Source organism: Nicotiana tabacum, chromosome 15 (genome assembly GCF_000715075.1).
Source record: "Nicotiana tabacum cultivar K326 chromosome 15, ASM71507v2, whole genome shotgun sequence".
Taxonomy (NCBI): Eukaryota; Viridiplantae; Streptophyta; class Magnoliopsida; order Solanales; family Solanaceae; genus Nicotiana; species Nicotiana tabacum.
The window spans coordinates 90,613,729-90,638,548 of NC_134094.1; the positions used below are offsets into that span (position 1 = coordinate 90,613,729).

At 35.4% G+C, this 24,820-nt stretch overlaps 3 protein-coding genes across 5 annotated transcripts; 1 reads left to right on the forward strand and 2 right to left on the reverse strand.

Moving 5' to 3' along the window:
• Positions 1 to 2,398: 2,398 nt before the first annotated feature.
• LOC107820232 (ubiquitin-fold modifier 1) lies at positions 2,399 to 6,386 on the forward strand. Its single transcript, XM_016646481.2, has 4 exons — positions 2,399 to 2,614; positions 2,691 to 2,788; positions 3,461 to 3,493; positions 6,095 to 6,386. Exons 1-4 carry the CDS (start codon positions 2,538 to 2,540, stop codon positions 6,172 to 6,174), a joined length of 288 nt encoding a protein of 95 aa, XP_016501967.1. The 5' UTR covers positions 2,399 to 2,537; the 3' UTR covers positions 6,175 to 6,386.
• LOC107820231 (protein BREVIS RADIX-like) lies at positions 6,200 to 12,334 on the reverse strand. 3 transcript variants are annotated; one of them, XM_016646479.2, is made up of 7 exons: positions 11,943 to 12,334; positions 11,650 to 11,763; positions 10,020 to 10,183; positions 8,835 to 9,208; positions 8,500 to 8,629; positions 7,755 to 8,029; positions 6,200 to 7,250 (listed from the first exon to the last, which is right to left on the reverse strand). In XM_016646479.2, exons 3-7 carry the CDS (start codon positions 10,113 to 10,115, stop codon positions 7,172 to 7,174), a joined length of 954 nt encoding a protein of 317 aa, XP_016501965.1. In that variant the 5' UTR covers positions 10,116 to 10,183; positions 11,650 to 11,763; positions 11,943 to 12,334; the 3' UTR covers positions 6,200 to 7,171. The 3 variants fall into 3 exon arrangements, with proteins under 3 accessions (XP_016501965.1, XP_016501966.1, XP_075087092.1); XM_016646480.2 differs by lacking the exon at positions 11,650 to 11,763; XM_075230991.1 differs by lacking the exons at positions 11,650 to 11,763; positions 11,943 to 12,334 and adding an exon at positions 10,752 to 11,150.
• An 11,395-nt stretch (positions 12,335 to 23,729) lies between these two features.
• Positions 23,730 to 24,484, reverse strand: LOC142169470 (protein PAM68, chloroplastic-like). Its single transcript, XM_075230992.1, has one exon. It carries the CDS (start codon positions 24,399 to 24,401, stop codon positions 23,817 to 23,819), a length of 585 nt encoding a protein of 194 aa, XP_075087093.1. The 5' UTR covers positions 24,402 to 24,484; the 3' UTR covers positions 23,730 to 23,816.
• Positions 24,485 to 24,820: the final 336 nt, after the last annotated feature.

Below are 24,820 nucleotides of genomic sequence, written 5' to 3' on the forward strand. Positions count from 1 at the left end.
CTTTTATAAATTATCTTTAATTACAACAACAACAACATACCCAGTAGTTTCTCACAAGTGGGGTTTGGGAAGGGTAAGATGTACGCAACCTTACCCCTAACACTGGAACGACAGAGAGGCTGTTTCCGATAGACCCTCGGCTAAAGAACGACTGAAAAAGAAAAGGTAATTGCAACAAGTGGGAATAATAGTAAGATAAAATAAGATCGAATTCAAGAATGCAGTCAAACTCTAGGTAATAATAGCCTATATGAATAAAAGATAACTTGCTAACACTAATGCTAGCGAACTGAGTAAGACAAAGAGAAATGCTGGACTACCTACTAACCTTCTACCCTAATCTTTGACCTCCACACCCTCATGTCTAGGGTCATGTCCTCAGTCAGCTCCAGTTGCGCCATGTCCCGCCTAATAACCTCTCTCCAAGACTTTTTAGGCCTACCTCTACTCCTCATGCTGCCCGCCGAGGTTAACCCTCACACCTTCTAACTGGGATTTCTATACTTCTCCTCTTAATATGCCCGAACCATCTCAACCTCGCCTCCCGCATCTTATCCTCCATAGGGGCCACTCCCACCTTTTCCCGAATAACTTCATTCCTAATCTTATCGAACCAGGTATCCCCACACATCCACCTCAACATCCTCATCTCAACTACTTTTAGCTTCTGGGTATGAGAGTTCTTGACCAGCCAACACTTTGCTCCATACAACATAGTCGGTCTAACTACAACCTTGTAGAATTTACCTTTAAGCCTCAGCGGCACATTCTTATCACACAAGACACCGGAAGCGAGCCTCCATTTCATCCATCCTTCTCCGATACGATGCATGACATCTTCATCAATCTCCCTGTTACCTTGTATTATAGATCCAAGATACTTGAAACTACCTCTCTTGGAGATGACTTGCGTATTAAGCCTCACCTCCATATCCCCTTCATGGGTACCGTTGCTGAACTTGCACTCCATGTACTCCATCTTGGTCCTGCTCAACTTGAAACCCTTAGACTCTAGGGTCTGCCTCCAAACCTCCAGCCTCTCGTTAACATCATCTCGCGTCTCGTCAATTAAAACTATGTCATCAGCAAATAACATACACCATGGCACCTCACCCTGAATGTGTCTCGTCAATGCGTCCAGCGCCAAGGAAAATAGTTAATCTCTGGTGCAACCTCATCATAATCGGAAAGTGTCCCGAGTCTCCTCCTGCTGCCCTAACCCGAGTCTTAGCTTCATCATAGATGTCCTTAATCACTCTAATGTAGGCTACTGGGACCCCTTTAGCCTCCAAGCATCGCCAGAGCACCTCTCTCGCGACTTTGTCATGTACTTTTTCTTGGTTAATGAACACCATGTGCAAGTCCTTCTTCATCTCCCTATACCGCTCCACCAATCTCCTCACAATGTGAATGGCTTCCATAGTCGAACGCCTCGGCATGAAACCGAACTGGTTCTCAGAAATGTACGCACTGGTCCTCACCCTCTCCCAAACTTTCATAATATGGCTTAGCAGCCTAATCCCACTATATTATTACAACTTTGGATATCACCCTTATTTTTATACAAAGGAATCATAGTACTCCACCTCCAATCATCGAGCATTTTCTTCGTCCTAAAAATGACGTTGAACAGCCTAGTGAGCCACTCCAAACCTGCCCTAGCCGCATTCTTCCAAAATTTCACAAGTATTTCATCTGACCCGGTAGCTCTACCCATGTGCATCTTACGCATAGCCCACTCGACCTCCTCTACTCTTATACGCCTACAATACTCGAAATCCCGGCGCATCTAGGACTGCTCCAAGTGGCCCAACACAATGTCCCTATCACCCTCTTCGTTCAGGATTTTATGGAAATATGAATCCTTTAGCACCACTGCTTTGGAACTGGGTTTGCTTGAAAAATATTTAGAACAGACGTATGAAAGCTTAATCCCTCCCAAAGTGCACATTCATTAAATAATTCTAGCACTTTTAGGATAAAAATTGTAATTAAGATGATTTTGGTGCTACCTGTTAAAGAAGAGTTGGGCTACTGTGATGAAAGGTAAGAAAAATGATTTTGATAACAGTGGTAAAATTGTACTGAAGGTGATTGTTAACGGAGGTGGTGAGTGGAAAGCATAGGAAAAAAAAATGAAAGAATCATGTCAAGAATGGTGATCAGATGATGGTGGAAAAATATTTGTGTGGTGAAGGAGGAGGTGGCGGTGGTAGTGGTTGGGTGGGAGGAGGGCTAAAATGAATCGGAGGTGGCAATTCACGTGGCGGCATGGTAGGATTATGTTGTCGCGGTAGAAAGTTGCAACGGAAGAGGAGTATTTTTAAATCAGTTTTATAATGTTGGGGGAGGGTATAAATGATAAAGGGGTATTTTTAACCCTTTCCGTAGTAAATTTGAAGTGTGAAACTAATACCGTTTTCCTTGTTAGAACAAAAGAGCAACGTGGTACGCTGTGCTGGACTTGCTTATTCTCTACGCCCATAAAATAAAATCCCCGATTCTCCAATCCCGTAACGCTTTCTCCGAGAGCAAAAATGGCGAGCGGCGGCTGTGGAGGAAAAGTTTCCTTCAAAGTCACTCTTACTTCCGATCCCAAATTGCCCTTCAAAGTGTCTGTATTATTTTGATTTCTGATTTCTGAATTTCTCTTTTCTCTTTGTTCTTTCTTTCACCTTTTTGTTTTTCAGTTTTAGCGTTCCAGAAGCTGCTCCATTCACAGCTGTCCTCAAATTTGCTGCCGAGGAATTCAAAGTTCCTCCACAAACTAGCGCCATTATCACTAATGGTAAACTTCTCTAATGATTCAACATTAGATAGTTTTACTAATACTATTGTAATTCACGGCAACAGCAACTACTACGCGTTGGAGTCTACTGTATGAATCCTCAATATCATAAATGCTTGTTTGTCTCTACAATATTTCTATATTATTTAATTAAGGATTATCTAACACTAGGGGTCTGGTACTGTAATTCACCTTAGTAAAAAAAAAGGCTCTTATTTGAAAATTTGATTTTTGAGATTGAGAAGATAAATATGTGTTCCTTATATGCGGCGAAGGGAAAATCAATTTTTAGCACCCAAAGTGTAGCCTAGTGCCAATGAAGTGGCTAGAGTACTATTAGGTGTCAGGTTCAAATTTCAGTGGAAAGAAATACATTAGATTATTTCTTCCCATCCATCAAAGTTTTGTGTACAAAGTTATCCGGTATTTGGTGGAGGTAGCTGGCAAGACACCACCATTATAAAAAAAGTATCTCTTGTATTATTTATTTTTTCCTTTTTTTTTGTTTTTCTATGATATTTTGTTCATTAGTCTCATGAGAACTTGGGAGCAAAAACAATTTGGAATTTGTTTTTCACTTATTGCTAGTATTATAAGAAAAGGCAGGAGTTTTTACTAAATGTAAGCTATGTTTTGACTCTATTTTTCTTTCCTTTTTATCTTATTTTGCAGATGGGGTGGGGATTAACCCACAGCAAAGTGCTGGTAAGTTTACACTTTGCATTGAATATTTTACGGTTACCTCCTGTATGTTACTTGGCTTGCAACACTTATTTGTTTTATGGATAATAAACAATCTGGGAATTGGGAGTTGTGAATAACTTACTTTCTACGTATGAGAGAAATCTAGTGCACTTAAAAAGGTCATACAATCTTAGAGGACTTGTGGATTGCTTAAAGAAAATATCTTTGAGGCTTTGAGCTTTTTGATAAAAGCCAGAGGTGTCTCACGGGAAGAGATGGTGTAATGCCTCCACTGGAAATTTCTCGACGGAGGTATAAAATCATTATTGCAACTTCAGTAGATTTTTAACCCAATTTATATAAGAAGTTTATGACAGTAAATGAGTTGTTACAAACATAGGATCTTTGTGGGTGTGGATAAGTAGAGTTGTTACGAAGTTTCCTACCAGTGTTGATGAAGAGTAACAAAGAATTGAAAGTAGTCAAGAATCAATAGTCAATTCCAATAAGTTAAGTTTATAATGAGAAGTGCTAGAATAAGCTTTTAGTCAAAGACATGCAATTCTAATTCCAATAGTTTGCTTTCCTTTTCTTTTAAATATTATATAATTTGAGAAGTGCTAGAATAAACTTTGACACATTGTTTTCTTCTACAGGATAAGTTTCAACCATAGTATCTTCTTTTACGACAAATTATATACTAGTATTTAATTGAAATTGACATTTTAAACTTCTTGTCCCATCTGTTAAAAAAAATCATTTTAAACTTTTTATCCAATCAAATACCGTCATATAAAATGGGACACAAAAAGTATCTCGAAACTGAGCAAGCTTGCTTGTTGCTCTCCATGTTGCATATTTACCTTGCCAGCTCCCAACATCTTCTCCTCGATCTTTTATTCGAGTGTGATCTGCCTGAGTTATTTTCTTTTTCTTGAATATCCTAGCTCAAGGTTCTCGTACTTGGCATTTAAAATGAATCCACTCATTTTCCTCAATACTGCACTTATCCATCTTCTGGGCATCCATACGATCAGTATGTATTAGGAGGCTACTAATGTATCAACCATGACAGTGATGTGCAGGACCATCCTTCGCAGTTGGTTTATACTTCTGCGTAAACTATGGTCCTTGACCTCATTCAGTGTAATTGAAACCCTCTCTTAGATTATGATTTGTTGGTACGAGTACTTTGCAAACTCTTTACCTGTTCTATGGGAATTATCTAAGTGAGCTTCTTGCCTTTTAACTTGAATTTATACCTAATTCTATGTCTGTTGTGAGACTGACCTAAAGATATAGAAGAAAAAAGGAAAGGGTTCTGATCTGCAAGGATATGCATATTAGACCTTTAACTTCAGCACTTCGTGCTAGAAAATACGTTTTCCTTTTTCTTTTTGTAATATATACCAAGAGGCTCCGTCCTTCATTTGCAAGAGACCTTACTTTTTGAATTGATTTTGGCTATGGGAATTATCTAAGTGGATCCATTTGGAAAGTTTGACTTTTTGACTTCCGTAGTTCATAAGTTGGTGGAAGAGACTTTTCAGTGCATATATTGGTGGAAAAGACTTTTGTTTCTCCCTTTATGTTGCTAAGCTTCATAGTCTGAGTGCCTCAAGTCTTGCAATCCTTTCCAGAACTTTTACTGTCCGGTAAAGTTCTTTAATCCTACAATTTTTCCCCACCAAGTCAATCCTATAACTTTGATATAAGCAATTTGACGTCAAGCCTCTTCCTCTAAAACACTTTCAGAAGCAAAATCAGATCTTTCTATTTCTAGTCCTTCCTGCCACCTACTATCCCTATGTCGTGCCACTACACCTCCAAAATGTTATTTTGCATTTAGGAAATATAGGTCAGGATATGCAGTCTTGCCAACTAAGAAGAAACATTACTCTTAGAATGCCTTGTCATGCTTGACTCTTCTTTCAAAGGTGGTGAAGTAAGGAGAAAATGTTGTATAAATTCTGATCTGTGTAGGATTCAGATATTGTGTATAGGAATTTTGTGGACATTACAAGTGCAGGAGAAATCTGAGTTCATGCTGTCATTTAGAATAATTCTATGCCCGAGTTTTTCAAAATAGATTCTTCTAAAGTCTGGTCATGTTCTGTGTTTGCATTTATATTAATAGGGGGCAGTTTTAGTTTTTTTTTTTTTTTTTTCCTTTTGGATATTTCGATGAAGTTGTTCGTTTGTGTCCCTAAAGTCAAGACTGGAGATCTTAGGAGTAACTGATAAGTGGTCACAAGTCTATTTGGCAATTGCTGAGAAAAACTCAACTTCCGACGTGTTATCCTGCCTAGTTACCAAGTAATTTGCTTCTTGAAGGCCTATTGCTTACTTGTGTTTCAGGCCAACGTTCTTATTTGCTTACTTGGCTGTCTCCATGTTTACATGCTTTTAACAGTGCAGTGCATATTATCTTTAATGACTATTGCATGCACTCGTAAAGTGGAACTTCTTGAGTTATGTCTCCTTAGCTGTCCTAACCCGGATGGTTTGTTTTTAATCCTGACGGGATAGTAATCTTATGCGCAGATGCTGTTCACCTTTCTGCACCCAATCTGATTATATCTGGTGTTATAATTTTTCTTTTCAACTCAAAATACTTTTCAGGTAATGTCTTTCTTAAACATGGCTCTGAACTGCGGCTGATTCCTCGCGATAGGGTCGGTGCTCCCGGGTTGTCATTTTGAGCATATGCCCAAGTATTTCATCTGCTTCTTATCCCCTATTGAGTAGCACTTCATGGTGAAATGTGCTGCAACTTTCGATGTTGTAATATCAAGTTTAGTTGAATGTGAAACAGAATAAACCATGCTTTTCGTCCATGGACTAATAAATATGTTCTGGATTAAACTTTTGTTGAGATTTCTAAAGTTAATCTGCAATGGGTACGTGATTAATAGTTATACTGATTATTTTGATGTATGTAGGTGATAGTCATTCTATGATTTCAATAGCTTTTTGATGCTTGTAATCTCACTTTTTAGCTTGGAGCTCTGTTGGTAAAATTTTTGAATCTCCTTCTAATATTTGGCATCGAGCGGAGAATAATGGCAATTCGTGATAAATATACTCGGAGCTTTCTCTCCGTTGTATTCTATTGGATTCAAAGGGAAACGTGGCATATAATAGTTGAAAATGATGACACAAGAAGTAAAGAGAAATTCAGCGAAGGTATGACAGCTAACTTGTTCCTTGGACAGTCACAAGATATTCTTCCTCAAAGAAGCCATTCAAGGAAAGTAGTAGGGTGAAGATTTCCCATTCTTTCCAGTTTGTTTTGTTTTGGTGATATATGGTCTAGTTGTTATATGAACGTTTGATATGATAACAGATTCAAAATATCCATCAACAATTCCAAGAAAAAATCAGCATATCGATCAAGGCGTAAAATAAAAAACTGAAAGGCAAAACAAGGAAGAAAAGGGTTTGGCAAACTCATGTATAATTAGAGATCAAGAAATGCCACTAAAATTCTTGATGGCCACTAGCATTGTCCTGTGGAATAGAGCCATTCCAAAGTGAAGGCTATATACATTAAATAGGAACCTTGTTTAATCTCTTTTACCCCCACAAATGGTGCTGAACTCACCCTCTCATAGCTCTCTCATGGATGGCATAATATTCCATTTTGAGTATCTTGATATGTTGTGGACAATGCTGATAATGTAATATGGAAATCGCTATCTAAAGGTATTGAGCTCGTACTCTCTCCCAGTTCTGCTCCAACCACTGCTTCGCGTCCTCCTCCCCAAATTTTTCACTCCTGAGTATATGAAGAAAAAGTTAAAAAATTATCAATTGAACTTGCAAAGACTTATATGTAGGTTCAATACAAATTTGAGCAAGTATCCTTTGAGAAATCCTAAAAGATGGTCTATTACACGCAAACTTATCCAGACTCTTTGAAAAAGGAGTAGCAGAAATGACTTCTGTCGTATCAAACATACTACAGATGGAAAAAATACCAAAGTAAAGTGAAGATCATTATTCACTTAAAAGGAAAAAAAAAGGAAAGTGAAATGAAAACCAACCTAGCAAAGTTGATGCATTGTAAAACATATTATGAGGAAAGCATGAAACAGATTACAAAAACAAACATAGGTATATAGAAGTGATTCAGGAAAAAATAATTCTAGCGTTTTTGATGTCCCTTTTTATTAGGTAGCAGAAAGGACTAATCACAGAAATATTTATAGTTGGCACCAGATTTCCTATGCTTCATCTTATGTTCAGTGGAACGAATGTGGCACAGCAGAATTTGAAATACCTGAATCTGACACGACTTAGCTCTCTAGTGCCATCCGCTAATTGTCTGATGGTTATATAAACTCCAGGTTCATCTTGTTCTATCCATTCTGACTCCATGTCACTAGCATTACTTACAGAAATTGAAGCCTCGTCTCTAGAGGAAGTTGTCGTCCTTGACGCCTCCATAGATGACATCTCACTACCCTTGGGGAAACCAGAGGCATAAGCATTTGAACCACCGTTATATTGCTGGCTTTCCCTTGCAGAACCAAGCCTTGAATAATTTGAATCTCTCTGCAAAAAGATCTTAAATTTCATTAACTTGTGCTTGCTTCATGTTGCATGCGTCGATAAATATTCCAAATCTGAGTGGTTAATTAACAAAGTAATGGAGGTATTTGGTTCGCTACTTCAGCTAGTGATCATATTCTTATACAAGTTGAACAACTTAAGTTATATTAGCCTTAAGTGGTTTTATGCTATGTTGCTCTGATCTTCCAAAACATGCTGCTGCACCGCTGTCGGATTTTCCAAAAACAATGCATCTTTGGAGGATGCGACACGGGTACGACAGCATTTTTGGAGGATACGAGCAACATAAGTTTTATACTAGGAAAGTAGAAGCATTGATGAACTGTGGCTGTTCATGAATATAATTTGAATTAAACTAATCTGCATGGACTTATAATCGATGATCTGGATTAACATTTGAGGTCAATGCTGCAGTAAAGTAAATACATTGCAAGAAGGTGAAGCTGGCATACCCCATCCTCAGACTGTGAGGTAGTGCTAAGAGCTTGCTTATTGAATCTCTGAACATTGTAAAGCTCCATAATCCTGTCAAAATTCTCACCCCACCATCTTTGAGCTTGCCATTTGTTGAACATGTCACGACTTCAAATTAAAACAACGAGTCAAGTTAACGTCTAAACAATAAAATAATCATTTCAACAAAGAATAACAACTATGCTTCAATAAAAAGCTAGTTGGGATTAGTTATATTAATCTTCATTACCCACTTATTAGCATTATGCAAATAAGAATGTTTACATATCATGTTTCCCATACTCTTAGGGAGCGAGAGATAACGAATAGATACCTAAAGCGGATTCTTTTAAGATCATTTCCACCATGAGGGAGAGAAACGAAAGTAATCTGAATGCCAGGCTCCACATGTGCTGTCCACTCCTTAGCATCCTCTTCTTCTAGCACCACATCATCACTTAATTCTCCAGCTAATCTTGAATCAGGTCTAGCTGGTGTTTGGAGATGACCGGTACTCGCAAAATCCCAAGCTGGAGTTGAATTAGAACTTCCTGTTTGGTAATGGTAACAAACTCCCTCTGAGATTGCATCAAAATCTGGATATGGATATGGATACGGATATGGTCTATGCCCTTTCCTGTAACTGCTAGTGGGCGTACTTGACTTGCATCTATAAGCACCCGACACCTTCAATGCTATATCCTTTATCTGCAAATGTTCATAACAAGATATAGAGTAGTAGTTCTCAAGCTGTACAGAATGAGTAAAATGGGTTCTTAATAAGATGATGCACAAGAAATATCAAAGCTTAAGCTTAGATACAATATCAGTGGAGACAAATAATGTAGGCGATTTCTTCAATATGCTTAAGCTTTAGTGGGAAGATTCACCAAGTGCTTATATTGGTGGGAGATAACAAGTATGTGATGCATGGGATAGTCTGTGTGTAAACTGGTCCAAACACCATTATTATCCCCCTATAAAAGAATCATAGCTTAAGGTTTTTGTAACAGTACCAAATCCCAAGGCCAAAATTTGGTCAAACCCATGCCGAAATAGATGTAACATTCTTTTATAGCAGATACTTAAATCAAACAGTTGAATTTTGTATAAAAAAGTATCAATTTAAACCAAGATTATACCTATGTCACAAAATAATTAGTAGGTTCAGAAAAATGTCATTATGGCCCCTAAATCGATGACCCCTATTTTGCAGTCAAATTTTAGTTTAATAATTCAGTAATAAAATTAAAATGTACAGCTGATTTCAGCATCCTAACAATTACTGCTGAACGGTCAGCAGCAATACAGAAACAGGAGCACTTGTCTTGTCCAAAACAAGAGTGATATAACTGTTTGATTGTCCTTAAGATATGTAGTACAACTTTCTTGCTTCCACAGATTATATCCACAACTTAGTATTTTCATTCCATTTATCTAAAAGTCTCGGTCAACCAAACGGAGTAAAAAATAAAAACCAGAAGCAGGAATAGAGTAGGTGAGGGTGTAGGAGTAGAACCTGAGCCGTCAGACTTTTGACAGAATCTTTAGTATTGGGAACTTCTTCTCCACCATCATCTTCCACCTTTTGCTTACATGTGATACATGTCAACATTTTCTCTTTTCTTTTGTTCCTCTCTTCTACGCTCTATATATATTCAGTATTCTCCTCTCTTCTTCTAACTGCAAATGAAAAATAAACGAATCATGAAATATAAATAACCATTCATTATATAACACTGATTTGTGATATTCATTTTGCTGACAAGATCAGTTTAGATCATTCTTTTGAATTATAAAAAGCACAAGTTTCCTCTAATAATAAGATATTGGGAGGATATGCATTTATTTTCACTCACAATCTTTTAAGTTAAAACATTCATAGCAATTGATATTATTTCCTAATAAAGAAAAGCTGGATAAAGAAAATTCAAATTGATCCGTTGAAGTTTTAGGTTAAAATGTGAACGAAAAAGGTAATTCTACAAGTTGGTAATTAACCTGCTATCTCACTTCATTGACATTTGGGTGGAAAACATTTGTGAAAATTTGGACCACTACTTGTTCAAAAATGGCAATAGGAAACTAAAGAGAAAGGACAATAAATTGGACGACATATATTAAAAGGTAAGTTTACTGAAATCATCTTCCAAATCAAAGGATGATTTATAATCACGAAAAAAAATTAATTTTTCTTTTTTAAAAACTCCATGCCTGCCACACAACTTGGGAAGGAGGGAGTAGACAGTACAGAGTAGAACGGAAGTTTCTGACACATATTCATGATCGTCATTCTTCAGTACGATAAGCTCCTTTTATTCTCCTTTCCTTACTCAATACGTACACTAATACATACATATACATATATGAAGTATATCAATCAATATGGAGAGAGAAACTAAAGCAAGTAGAGATCGACAAGAGAGAGAGAAAAGGAATATATATGGCAGCAGCTGCAGAGTAGAAGTTGGAATGGGAAAGATGGGAATTCTGGTCTGGAGAATGAATGACCAATCGCTTTAGAGATGAACCAGCAGTTGTCGACCTCTGAAAGCGGCCATTGAATGGACAAACTGACAAAAGTAGTACTTAACAATTGTGGCTCGTGTTCGAGTTCTGAGTATAAAAAAAATCATTGTTAGGGAGCGCTCTCCCCTAATGGGGTCCTACGCGACACGAATTCAAATATAGTCAGGCTCCAATACGGATACCGGACACTATGTGGTAAACTAAAAAAAAAATAGCGACTAACCTAACTATAAAAAATACAAAATAATTAACCCAAATAGTTGTACACCTAATTTCTTAAGCTAAAAATAACCGTGAGATATATAATACTATATGCAAAATTCATATATAATATGTATATAACGGTATATAATTAATATAGTATAATCTATGTATATCGATTAAAAAAAAATAGTGAATCTGACCGACTATTTGGATAACAATCCCAAAAATATACTACTCCTTACTACTATTCCACTAAGTACAAAGATAACAAAACCATCAAACCCAAAACAAACACATAAGATAATTAGTTGTACAATAGTTGAAGTTGAAGTGACAACATTAAAACTTAATATTCAAAACTTAGCATATGGAAATTAGTTGAACTCTTTCTATCGGTTTTTCTACGGCTAACATACCTGAGTCTTAGTTGAGAATATCACATTGATCTCCATTTTCAACTAAGAAAAAATTCTTGTTTGCGCCTTTTGGTAAAACAACGAGACCATTAAGCCGGAGTAAACAATCTCTCACTAGTGCACAAAGAATATGATAAATTAGTACGCACTAGTCGAAAAATTTTCCTATTCATTTTTTAATATTATGTAACTTAGGAAGACTTTTAGAAAAAATATTTAAAAAATCGAATACATTAATTTTAAAAAAAAAAAAGCAAAAAAGAAGAAATTTTAGAAACAGAAAAATTGCATACCTCAAACGACTACTAGAGTAGATAATCAGCTGAAACCCACTGGTGAAATGGTTTCCAGAGCAATAATCTGATTTGCTCTTTTCTTGTTACATATTTGGATCAAATAATTAAGAAAAAATAGGCGGGAAAATCATTAAGCAAATCCCCAGAGATATCAAGTCAAATAAAAAAGAAGAGTGAAGAATCCCTGGCATTAAGCTTCCGTTACATATTCAAAGAATCTTCAGTAGAAATACGGCAAATCTTACGCCGACGATCAATGAGGAGATTCTGAAGCACTTGAAAACAGGAAGTTTCAGATTCACAGATTCCGTTTTTACGTTAATATATAGCAAAAGGAAGCAGAAAAATCTAAGAAATATATGTAATGTTTTGAAGGAATATAAATATAGAATGGAGACGGAGGAAGGTTGAGGAATTTATAGAAGGACGTGACGCCGTCAACATTTCACTTCATGTTGTGTCGTTATCCAACGGAAAACGTGTAAATAAACAGTGAACAAAAGGTGGAGCTGTTGCATTCGTGAGTTGTACTTTGTTTATCAAGGGTTGGACTTTTATGTGGGGATTAAGTGTTGGACCAAATGGGTTATTTGCGGTCTTCCTCAAGGAAGACATGATGGTCCCATCTGTCTAGAATTGGTTTTAAATAGTGTACTAATTTGGGTAGTTGTATGTGACAAGATTTTTAATTGGATTAGAACCATTAGGGAGTGGATCAACCTTTTATTTTTTAATTAGGATTTGGATACTAAATTTGAGCTTAAATTTTTTGAAATGATTGTGCATAAAGTTTTTACGTTTAAGGTTTAAATTCAACCTACACCAATATATAACTTTCATAGTAAGTCTGATGTGGGCATCCGAAATGTAAAATCAATTTGTATTCAAGTCATACTATCCGAAATTCCAGTTAAATAATCAAAATGCGTGCAAGCTTACTTGAATACTATCTTCATTTTAAAATAAAAAAAACCCTACTATGTATAAAGTTATCTCGTAGAATATATAACTTAAATCTATCTTTTGGTGGGAAAGTACGAAAATGGTTAGGTTATTTTAGGCAATGATTCTGGGAGATCAGATAACAATCCAATCATTATGCTTCTTGTTTGTTTTCTTTTCGTTAGTGTTTGTCATAAAACAAATAATCGAGGTGGTTGTACCAATCAAAATGTATCAAAATGATGTTTCCTTTCTGTATTTTTTAGACTTTTCGTTTTAATTTTATTAAGAGCTTGAATGACATAGAGCATGTCTGCTGCAACTTATTTTATTGTTTTACATGCTAATGGACATGCGATTGTTTTATTCTTTTGTGAAATGTGACAAATAAGTAATGGTAAAAACTTTCTCGTGCCTATACTAAGAACATGTTTGGAAAGCGCATAGGAATTGTATTTGTGTGTAATTGGATGTGATAATTACTATATTTTGTAATTACTATACTTTGTAATTATCAACGTGTGTAATTACTACTCTAACAATCACACCGTCAGTCACCGGCGACTCAAGAAAATTGTGGTCTATAACCAAATTATAATGAGAGGCCTTAAACTTTTTTATTTTATTTTAAAAAGGTTATCATTATAGCTTTTGTAGATGCAAAGTCATTGATAATTCCTTTTCCACTAATAATACAACTAATCTATTTAATCTCTCTTGAATCATTTTTTATTTTATGTAAGTTTTTATCAATTTTAATTTTCTTCTTTTCACTGAGGAAGGTAAACCATTACATGAATTGTTAAAATTATTCCATAAGCAACATAGGCCTTTAGAAAAGAATCAACGTTAAAAGCAATATTTTTCACATAATCTACGGATCACAATATGCACATTCAAAGTTGCAAATTATTTTTCTCCATATTTTTAGTGGGAAAAAAAATCACACCTCTTAACGGTCTATTGGCAACATCAATATAAATATATTTTGATGGTAAACTTTTGCTAACTGAACTAGCCACAATCAGTATATTATATCAAATAATCATACCCGATAAAAACTCAAAATTTTCAAGCTCATATGTTGAACAAATAGCTTCATTTTTAATTTTTGGATCCTAACAAGCTTCTGCTAATTTCAATAAAATATCTCATATTTGTGGAACTTGAAATCTTATGCTTTAATACTTTTGATACGACCTTCCGACATGTTTTGAGATAATGATTTATGAGTTAGGTTGGATACACTATCTTGTAAAATATTTCATCGCTTATTAGAAGAAGAAAAATAGTGGATATATGTTGTACTATTCCAAAAATTTATATAGCTTTTGTACAAGAATTAACCATGTCACATAATACCAATTCACATAATACCAATCTAATTATAATAATTTGTATAAAAAAATTATATATTAATATAAAAATTGGGGCCCCCAAAATTTTGGGACCTAAAGCATTTGCTTTAGCTGCTTTAGGCTTCAGCCGTCCCTGCCGTCGGCTGTCAGGTAATTACACATAACTTTTCAAACATACCCTAAATTATATTAATTTATTATTATTATTATTATTATTGTGATAATTGTATATTAATTAACGTGGCAAGGAGTTAAAGAGAAAGCTAATTGCTTAAAGAGAGCCAGATCTTGTTAGGCAAGAAAAGCATAGTCAAGGTTCCAAAGTCGATCTCTTTCTGTGCTTCCTTAAATCCTTGTCTGGCAAACCACTGCCATTTGGGGTGGCAAACTGACATTTTTTTCTTTGGTTGTTCATAATCCAACACTTTGAATGGACCACCGAGAGAGGCAGTGGATAGTTGAAAATAGTTAAAATTTTGAGTTCAGAGCCTCTAAGAATATTAAATAATTTATTGATAGTGAACATTTTACCCCTTAATGATTCTACCTATCGCGAATTCAAATTAGTCACACTAATAAATATCGTATATAAATTTTTTTGAATAGAGACTTTCCAATTATGTCAACTTCACATTCTCTTTATAGCCCTATGCAGATTTTTGCCCATAGTAAGCGTGAACAATAATGTGAGACAAAGCAAAAACACACTGCATTGGTCGTACTATTATTGTCTTTGCCTTGTGAAATGGGACCTAACAAAATCCTGTCATATACCTCATTGCCTTGCCAACTTGCAATGCCTTTAATACAAACTTTTGTTTGGCTAATTGTAGTTTAATTATCACCATCATTAAGCAATTATGATGTGAACTTTTTCTAAACAAAGGAGATATCTATTTTTTATCGCGTCATCACAAGACGTGAACCATACAAATAAGTAGAACTTCTAGTTTACCAATGACAAATTTCTGTTGATGAAGTTTTCATTTTAGGATAATGTTATTTTTGTGTGTGATTAAATTATCATTTTTTCTATTCGCTGCTACTGTTTTGATCTTGTCGATGTTCCGTAAAGTCCTTGAGAAGGTTGGAATCAAGTCTACTTTGCAAAATAAGTTCTTGCTTATCACCATTATTATTTTTGCTTATCCCCTTTGACTTTGCGAAAGTCTTAGTTCATGTTCAACGTCTGCTTAACTAGCTCAAAAAGAAGCAATTAGAGTATATATATATAAGAGTTGGTGATTTACTTCTAATAAAGTCAACGATAGATAATATTATGAATTAATTGTCCGTCCAAAGCATGCAAAGCTTGCCTTATAATTATAAATTTGTGTTATCGTATTTTCATAGCATCTTCATATGTAAGAGTAAGACAGTAAATGAATAATGCAAATAATTTGCAGCTTTGAATCCACACTTTGATAAAGCTTTTTCATCAATTCTCTCTTTCTTTTCCTCTTTATTCTCCATTCTTCACACAAACTAATCAAGTCTTTTAACCAAAAAAGTGAATCGTGATTATGAAGCAGAAGTCTTTTGTTTGGGACAGGGACATAAGGTCACATTCAAGCCAACAAAGCCACATATATCTAAATTAAATGAGTTCATTTACTCCCTCCGTTCACTTTTACTTGACAGATATACTAAAAATATATTTTCATTTTTACTTGTCACTTTACGCATATCAAGAGAAAATAAATTTTTTTCCTATTATACCCACAATATTTATTACTCATTTCAAATCATTTTCTCAAATCCAATAAAATATGCATCAATTAATATGGATATCATGGTAAATTATGCACTTTATTTATTATTTCTTAAATGGCGTGAAAAGTCAAAACGTGCCAAGTAAAAGTGAACAGAAGAAGTACTATGCAGTGACACTGTAAAAATTTATTTGCACAATCAGTATGAGGTAATTAAAGGTAAATCTTTATGATAAATATTAATTGGTAACTTGAGTACTAGAAATTATAACTAATCTGCTATCACAAGTTAAACTACACTTGAAGTATCAAAAATTCACTCTCTTAATGTATATAACTTAAATTATATATTGGTAAGTAAAAAGATATGCATATAGGTTAAGTTGGGGGAGACATGCATGAAAAGAAATTGTCGAGCTTAGACTTTGTTCAGACGTTAAGAATGTTCGTAAGCAAAAAAAAAAAAAATGAACTTGGAAAAGTGGTTTGATGAAAAGCCGTTGAGCTATGATCTCAAAGTAGCAAAGAATTAAAAATTATTATAATCTCTCAAATCTCAATCCCAGTCTTTCCCCATTTCCCAAGGTTTCTTTGATCATTTTTATCTTATACACTTCGTTTCTTTTCTGCCTTTTCTTTTAGTTTTGTAAAGAATGCTTGTTCTTAAAAGAAGATACCAGGCGCCATATATCTCTTTTATAGATTTCTTTGTTAAGTTTAGTTTTACACACTCATAGCATAAAGTTCTTATATTATCACTTAACTTAAAAGGTTATTGTAAATAATTTTATTTCATATGCATTTTTCGGTAACTTATAATAAATAGTAAGTAACAAGTTACAACATGTTAAATTGCAGTGATGATGTAAAATATTTTTAGATTGTCAGTGTATAATACTTAAACTCGTTGTTTATTTCTAGTCAAGAGCAATTGAATTTACTAAAGTTTTATTTACTTTTAATTTTCATTTAGCCTTTAAGTTTTTTTGGAGTCTCATGTCCTTAGTCTGGGGTTAAGCTAGCAAAGTCAACCAATGGGCTTATTCTGCACAATAGATGGACACTATCCACTCAAAATGAGCTAGGCCCAGCCCAATTGTGTGTGGTGTAAAGTGTATTTAATTATTTCTTAGTTGTTAAGGGATCAATTAATCTAGCTTTGCTGTGGCATATTTTAGGTTAGTGTTCATATTAGTTTGCTGAGATAAATTTTGATCATTATTCTACTACTTTGTTTTTCTGTGTTTTCATGTTGAGAGTCATGAAAAAAGCAAAAGTTAGGGGTCAGAATGTTTTCTAGGAATTCATGTGAAGTAGTTGTGTTTAGTGTCTGCATATGAGTTAAATATGCTGTTTTAGTTTCCATATCGAAAAGTTTCATTTGGGAAACTATTGGAACTGTGGGACTCCTCAAGCATCAATCATCCACATTAGGCACACAAATACGACCATGCATCCTCAAAACTCCGTCATATCCAACAGTAACCTACTTGGCACCACCGTACCGCACTGTGTCTATAAGGACAAGTAAATGAGGATCGTCATCATGCCTATCTCTGATGCTCTCAAACAAAGAAGATCGAGTAAATGTACAAGCTAGAACACGGCTGGGCTCAGAAACATATAACCTCACGAACTAGTTGGCCAGGGCCTAAACCTCCAATGCTAGTGGTCTCTCACCAACTAGAATATAAGCAAGGCTGCCCATACTCACTGCTTTTCTACTCAATGCATCGGCCACCATATTGGTCTTTCCCAGATGGTACAGGATATCATAGTCTTTCAATAACTCCAGCCACCTCTTCTGCCTCAAATTTAGTTCCTTCTTCTTGAACAAGTACTGCAAGCTTCGATGATCAGTGAATACCTCACATGGCACGTCGTAAAGATAGTGCCTCCATATATTCAGCGCGTGAACAATGGCTGCCAGCTCTAGATCATGAACAGAGTAATTCTTCTCGTGAACCTTCAGCTGCCGTGAAGCATATGCAATAACCTTGCCACCCTACATCAACATCGCACCCAGACCAATACGAGATGCGTCACAATATACTGTATAAGATCCTGAACCTGTGGGTAACACTAATATCGGTGCCATAGTCAAAGCTATCTTGAGCTTCTGAAAGCTCGCTTCACACTCGTCTGACCACCTGAACGGGGCACCCTTCTGGGTCAATCTGGTCAACGGGGCTTCTATGGATGAAAACCCCTCCATAAATCGACAGTAATAGCCCGCCAAACCTAGGAAACTACGGATCTCTGTAGCTGATATGGGTCTAGGCCAGTTCTGAACTGCCTCAATCTTCTTAGGATCCACTTGAATACCCTCTGTTGATACAATGTGACCTAAGAAAGCAACTGAACTCAACCAAAACTCGCATTTTGAGAACTTAGCATATAACTGGCTGTCTTTCATAGTCTGAAAAACGATCCGAAGGTGCTGCTCATGCTCCTCTCGACTGTAGGAGTAGATCAAGATATCATCAATAAACACAACCACAAAGGAATCCAAGTAGGGTTTGAACACCCGGTTCATTAAATCCATGAATGCTACTGGGGCATTTGTCAGCCCAAAAGACATTACTAGAAACTCACAATGCCTATACCGAGTCTAAAAAGCCGTCTTAGGAACATCAGATGCTCTAATCCTCAACTGATGGTAGCCAGATCTCAAATCAATCTTTGAAAACACCTTGGCACCCTGAAGCTGATCAAATAAATCATTAATCCTCGGCAATGGATACTTGTTCTTGATGGTGACTTTGTTCAACTACCGATAATCTATACACATCCTCATCGATCCATCTTTCTTCTTCACAAACAACACGGGTGCACCCTAGGGTAAGACACTAGGTCTAATGAAGCCCTTATCAAGCAAATCTTGCAACTGTTCCTTCAATTCTTTCAACTCTAGCGGAGCCATGTGATATGGCGGAATAGAAATAGCTGAGTGCCCGGAGCCAAATTAATGCAGAAATCAATATCCCTGTCGGGTGGCAGGTCTGCAGGAAATACCTCTGGAAACTCACGAACAACCGGCACCGAATCCATGGAAGGAACCTCCGCACTAGAATCGCGGACATAAGCCAAATAAGCTAGACACCCCTTCTCGACCATATGCCGAGCCTTAACATAAGAGATAACCCTGCTGGCAGAATGTCCAAGATTCCTTCTCCACTCTAATCGAGGCAACCCCTACAAGGATAAGGTCGTCGTCTTAGCGTGACAATCTAATATAGCATGATAAGGTGACAGCCAATCCATACCCAGTATGACATCAAAATTAACCATGTCGAGAAGTAGAAGATCTACACGAGTCTCAAGACTCCCAATGGTGACCACACACGAATGATAAACATGATATATAACAATATCATCTCCCACTGGTGTGGACACATACTTAGGAGCACTCAAAGAATCACGGGCATAACCAAATAGGAAGCAAAATAGGATGACACATAGAAGTAAGTAGATCCCGAATCAAATAGAACTGAAGCATCTCTACTGCAAACGGAAATAATACATGTGATAACAGCGTCAGATGACTCAACCTCAGGCCTGGCTGGGAAAGCATAACACCGGGGCTGGGCCCCACCATCCTGAACTACGTCCCTGGGACGACCTCTAGCTAGCTGGTCTCCACCTCTAACGGCCTGACCTCCACCTCTAACAGTCTGGCCTCTACCTCTAGTTGTCTGACCCCTGCCTCTGGCTGGCTGAGCAGGTGGTGCAGCAACTGGTGCTGGAACCATGGCATGAGAACTCTGATGCTGTGAGATTGGCTCCAATTTGAAGCAAAGAAACAGGGGGAGGATTTTGTTTTTCCTTTTTGAAATCTAATTTCCTGTTTTTGTTTTTCTCACTTCCCTTGTTTCATTTTTGTTTCTTTGTTTTGTGTGTGTGTGCTGCTCTTTTTCTTTTTGATTTTGAGAACAAGAAGAAGATCTCCCCAGGCGGGGATCTGCCGTTTCTTAGCTTAGGAATTTTTGTTTTTTTTTCCCCCTTATTTCTTTGTGTGTGTATTTATCTTTAGGTAGGGAGAAGGGGCTTAGGGTTAAGGGATTGGGCTTGGATTTAGGAAATTGGGTTGGGTCCAGGTCTTGTTGGGTTTTAATTTTGGGGTAAGAAGACTAAAATAATATAATGTATTAATAAAAATCACTCTTAATAAACTACTAAAATAAAATTAAATATTAAAAGTGAAACTATTTTTTGTATTTTTAAATATTATAATAAAATAAAAATAGAGAAAATAGGCTAAAGTCAATGGTAAAATTAAAATACTACAAACATAAATATACTAACTGACCTTAAACTAAAAATGAAAATATTTTTGAGTTTTTAAATTGTAATTTGAAGTAAAAATTGACTGAAACTCCATAAAAATTAAAGTTAAGTTAAATAAATATTTTAAACACTAAAATAGCTCGAAAACGCGACGGGTCAAAAATTATTTTTTGTATTTTTGATTTTTCGTTTTTGAATTTTGGGAAAAAGACTTCTAAAAAAAGGTAGAAAATATTTTTTTGGATTTTGATTTCATTTGTTTTCTTTTTCTAATGAAAGACTCCTACAAATAAAATATTTTTTGGTTTAAAATTTTTTTTATTTTTTATTTGTTTGGGATTTTCTAAAGAAAAACTCCTAAATAAGGAATTAAAGGAAAATATTTTTGGATTTTTAAAAAATGTGGGCCGGAACCGATGAGGTTTGCCTACGTATCTCACATCCGGTGAGAATCAGACCAGCGTAGTTCTGCCAGTTTTGACTGAACAGGGAAACATAACTTTTTGAAAACATTGGCTTATTTTCTTTTCTCTTTTTTTTTTTCAAAATTTTGGCAGAGTTTCGGATTTCAAATACCTACCTCACTCTTTTTTTCATTTTTTATTTTTATTTTCTTTCCTTATTCTAGAAGCCAGTGAACATGCAAGCCGAAACAAACAACTGCGCAAGTAGCAAGTAAGATGCATCAGGATAGTCTTTTTAATTTGGGTACATCTGTCCTAGACGGACCCAACCCCTGTGTTGAGTCCCCAAAGTCAAATGCACGTGATGCAAACAAATGTTCCTACTAGGGATCCGACATGAGGCTATGTTATTCTAAGTTTAAATCATGGGTGTATTATTCTAGACCTGGCTTACCCGAGCGGACAACTCGAGCCGAGGGGGGCAGCGTACCGGAAATACAGAAGCTTCACCGGCTTTGCAACTTGTCCGAACCTCGTTCTAAAATTAGGATATGACTCTAACAGAAAAGAAGTCACGCGAAGCGCACGCTTCCCAGAAGATTTAGAAGACTCAGAGAGAAGAATGGTTTCGTAGTAGTTTATATACAATTCACACAATATCAAAGCGGTAAAAAAAAATCGGCATTTAGCACATTAGGCTCAAATACGTAAAAATCAGATAATCATGAAAGCCAATCATAACAGCTATTCTAAGCTCGAATTCTGAATCCTGAACCAGAGATTCTGGGTTCGATCCCCAGCAGAGTCGCCAGAGCTGTCACACCTCCTTTTTCCCTAGGGGATGGGGGATATGGGAGTTTTTCCAATTAAAGTGATAATATTCGAAATGGGATTATTTATTTATTCAGAGTCATCACTTGGAATAATTTATGGTGTCCCAAGTCACCGGTTTATTTTAAATCCCAAATCGAGAAAAATTTGACTTTGTTTTAAAGTCCGCGAAATCAAAAGACCGGGTAAGAAATTCTGTTAACCCGAGAGAAGGTGTGAGGCACTCCCGAGTTCCGTGGTTTTAGCACGGTCGCTCAACTATTAATAATTGGCCTAATTATCTGATTTATTACATGTTTAAAACTTATTGTGCATTTTAACCTTTTAAACCTCTTTTAGTATTTATAGAAATTATTTGAACAAGTCGCGATGTCGCGCGCTCGTTTGTTTTTGTACACATTGCGAATCGCGCCACGTGAAACACACCCGTGATTTACAACATGTTTATTTTTATTATTATTTAAAGTTATAGTCGAGTCACGTGAAACGCACACTCGAATTGGGATTTACGTATCATGACTATGCCACGGGAACCGTACCCATAGTCACGATGATTTATTTACGTGCTTAAAGCAAACTACAATTATAAACAAAGAGGATGACCTTGAAAGATTATAATTACATTTTAATACCATGTGAAGCCAGCAAGAAAATGACAACTTAAAGATATCACCTGAATTCTTCTCAAACACATACAATCCATTTATCGTTATTGACAAAGTAAGGCCCAAACCATATGCAACAAATCATATCAGCCCATTTGACTTAATAAAATTCCTTAGAGCTTTCTTTTTTAAACTTTTACAAAATAAACTAATGATAAAATAATGCTTAACTCAAAGACACATGCTCAAAATAGAAACACTGGAGATGCAATGGTATAGACAAATTGTAAATATTTATCTAGACGATCAATTAGCTAATTAACACAATAAACAAACTCATGCTAACACGATGAATCGACTGAACCTTTCTCAAACTAACAGGAATAAAATGAAAGAATTAATTAAAGGGAGAAGGGGACCTTTTATAGCTTCCAATTTATCAAAAAGCTTTCTGGCTGTTTACAAGATGATGAGAAGAACACGCCTACGAAATTGAATGGAACGGTTCATCAACAAGACACGCCGGAAACCTCGAATGAGCTCCACTGACTCGGCTTAATTTGGACAGTGGCTTCGCGTGTTGAAGATCAGAAGAAGGAACAGCATCGATTGGCTCCAATTTGAAGCAAAGAAGCAAAGAAACAGGGGGGAGGATTTTGTTTTTCCTTTTTGAAATCTAATTTCCTGTTTTTGTTTTTCTCACTTCCCTTGTTTCGTTTTTGTTTCTTTGTTTTGTTTGTGTGTGCTGCTCTTTTTCTTTTTGATTTTGAGAACAAGAAGAAGATCTCCCCAGGCGGGTATCTGCCCTTTCTTAGCTTAAGAATTTTTGTTTCCCCCCTTTTTTTCCCCCAAATGAGTGTGTGTATTTATCTTTAGGTAGGGAGAAGGGGCTTAGGGTTAAGGGATTGGGCTTGGATTTAGAAAATTGGGTTGGGTCCATGTTTTATTGAGTTTTAATTTTGGGCTAAGAAGACTAAAATAATATAATGTATTTATATAAAAATCATTCTTAATAAATTACTAAAATAAAATTAAATATTAAAAGTAAAACTATTTTTTGTATTTTTAAATATTATAATAAAGTAAAAATAGAGAAAATAGGCTAAAGTCAATGGTAAAATTAAAATACTACAAACATAAATATACTAACTGACCTTAAACTAAAAATGAAAATATTTTTGAGTTTTTAAATTGTAATTTGAAGTAAAAATTGACTGAAACTCCATAAAAATTAAAGTTAAGTTAAATAAATATTTTAAACACTAAAATAGCTCGAAAACGCGACGGGTCAAAAATTATTTTTTGTATTTTTGATTTTTCGTTTTTGAATTTTGGGAAAAAGACTTCTAAAAAAAGGTAGAAAATATTTTTTTGGATTTTGATTTCATTTGTTTTCTTTTTCTAATGAAAGACTCCTACAAATAAAATATTTTTTGGTTTAAAATTTTTTTTATTTTTTATTTGTTTGGGATTTTCTAAAGAAAAACTCCTAAATAAGGAATTAAAGGAAAATATTTTTGGAATCAAACATGGAGTAATAAGTTTCTTAATTTTTCCATGTATAACAATATATTTTTAAATCGTATATATACAGTGCTTGAACTAACACAAATTAATATAAAATTCGGACATAGAATAAGCCTTAGACAATCACAATCTGAAACGCAAACCATTTGAAAACCGAATTGTTACAATAGGTCTATGCTAAAAGAGATGGATAGCCAAAGTCCTACTACTTGTTTCTTGATCCACCCCAAATTGACTGCCAAAAAACAGGCCAATTCTTCTTAGCTTCATTCCAACCCAAGAATGAGCCTTCCCTATATGGATCCCAACTAGAGGAAACTATCCCATAACTAACTCCCAATAAGGCAGTTCCAAAGAAGATAAATGACACAATAAAGGGTATCCAAGTTGGCACATCAATCTTTAATCCAACCTTAAGATAATAAAAGAAAGGAAAAAACAATAAACCAATAAACAAAGGTATACCAACTGAAAGTCCAATTCTGCTTATCATTCTATTAGTCACTATTTCTGGTATAACTCCTCCTTCTTGTTGCTCATCATCATCTTCCTCTTCTTCTTCATATTCTTTTTTTGGTTTCTTGGATTTTTTGGTTTTCTTAGGTCCAAATCCTTTTGGAGAATTGAGAGTGGCAAAGAGAGGTGTGAAGTTTGATAAATGAGATGGAGTACTTTTATGTAGTTGTTTGGATTTAGGTAATGGGAATTGAAGGAAGTGTTTTTTTGAGGTTAATGGAGGTGGGAATTGTAAGGGGGATAGTACTAGTCTTGGAAATGAACATGTTTCCATAACTTTTCTTCACTACCCTCTTTACAATCTCTTCAGTTTTGACATTGTTCTAATTGGTTGGTGGTGATGCCTTTGTTCTAGATTTTGAGAAAGCTTATCTATAGCTTCAGCCATTTTTGAAATTACTATATTGCCCCTGCTGATAAGTTGATTTCAAAATCTCAAAATTAAAGAGCTAGAGATGTGCCAACTCATCTCTTAATGTCCCAACTTTTTATATATATATATATATATATATATATATATATATATATATATATATATATATATATATACACGCTTTAATAGAAGATATTTACCACTTACATATATCAGATAAAGTTCAAATTCGTCCTAATACTATTAGAAATCGCTCAATTTCGCATTATTATATTTTTGTTGTTATCAAATTTTTTGTATTTGCTCTCGTCATTGACGAA

What these genes read in the sequence shown, in the direction of transcription:
- LOC107820232 (XM_016646481.2), top strand. Translation starts at nt 2,538, where the DNA reads ATGGCGAGCGGCGGCTGTGGAGGAAAAGTTTCCTTCAAAGTCACTCTT. An exon ending in CCCAAATTGCCCTTCAAAGT is followed by an intron (nt 2,615 to 2,690) that starts GTCTGTATTATT and finishes TTTGTTTTTCAG; the next exon opens with TTTTAGCGTTCCAGAAGCTG. An exon ending in TAGCGCCATTATCACTAATG is followed by an intron (nt 2,789 to 3,460) that starts GTAAACTTCTCT and finishes CTTATTTTGCAG; the next exon opens with ATGGGGTGGGGATTAACCCA.
- LOC107820231 (XM_016646480.2), bottom strand. Translation starts at nt 10,115, where the DNA reads ATGTTGACATGTATCACATGTAAGCAAAAGGTGGAAGATGATGGTGGA. An exon ending in CCTCACAGTCTGAGGATGGG is followed by an intron (nt 8,030 to 8,499) that starts GTATGCCAGCTT and finishes ATCTTTTTGCAG; the next exon opens with AGAGATTCAAATTATTCAAG. An exon ending in CTAAGTCGTGTCAGATTCAG is followed by an intron (nt 7,251 to 7,754) that starts GTATTTCAAATT and finishes TCATATACTCAG; the next exon opens with GAGTGAAAAATTTGGGGAGG.
- LOC142169470 (XM_075230992.1), bottom strand. Translation starts at nt 24,401, where the DNA reads ATGGAAACATGTTCATTTCCAAGACTAGTACTATCCCCCTTACAATTC.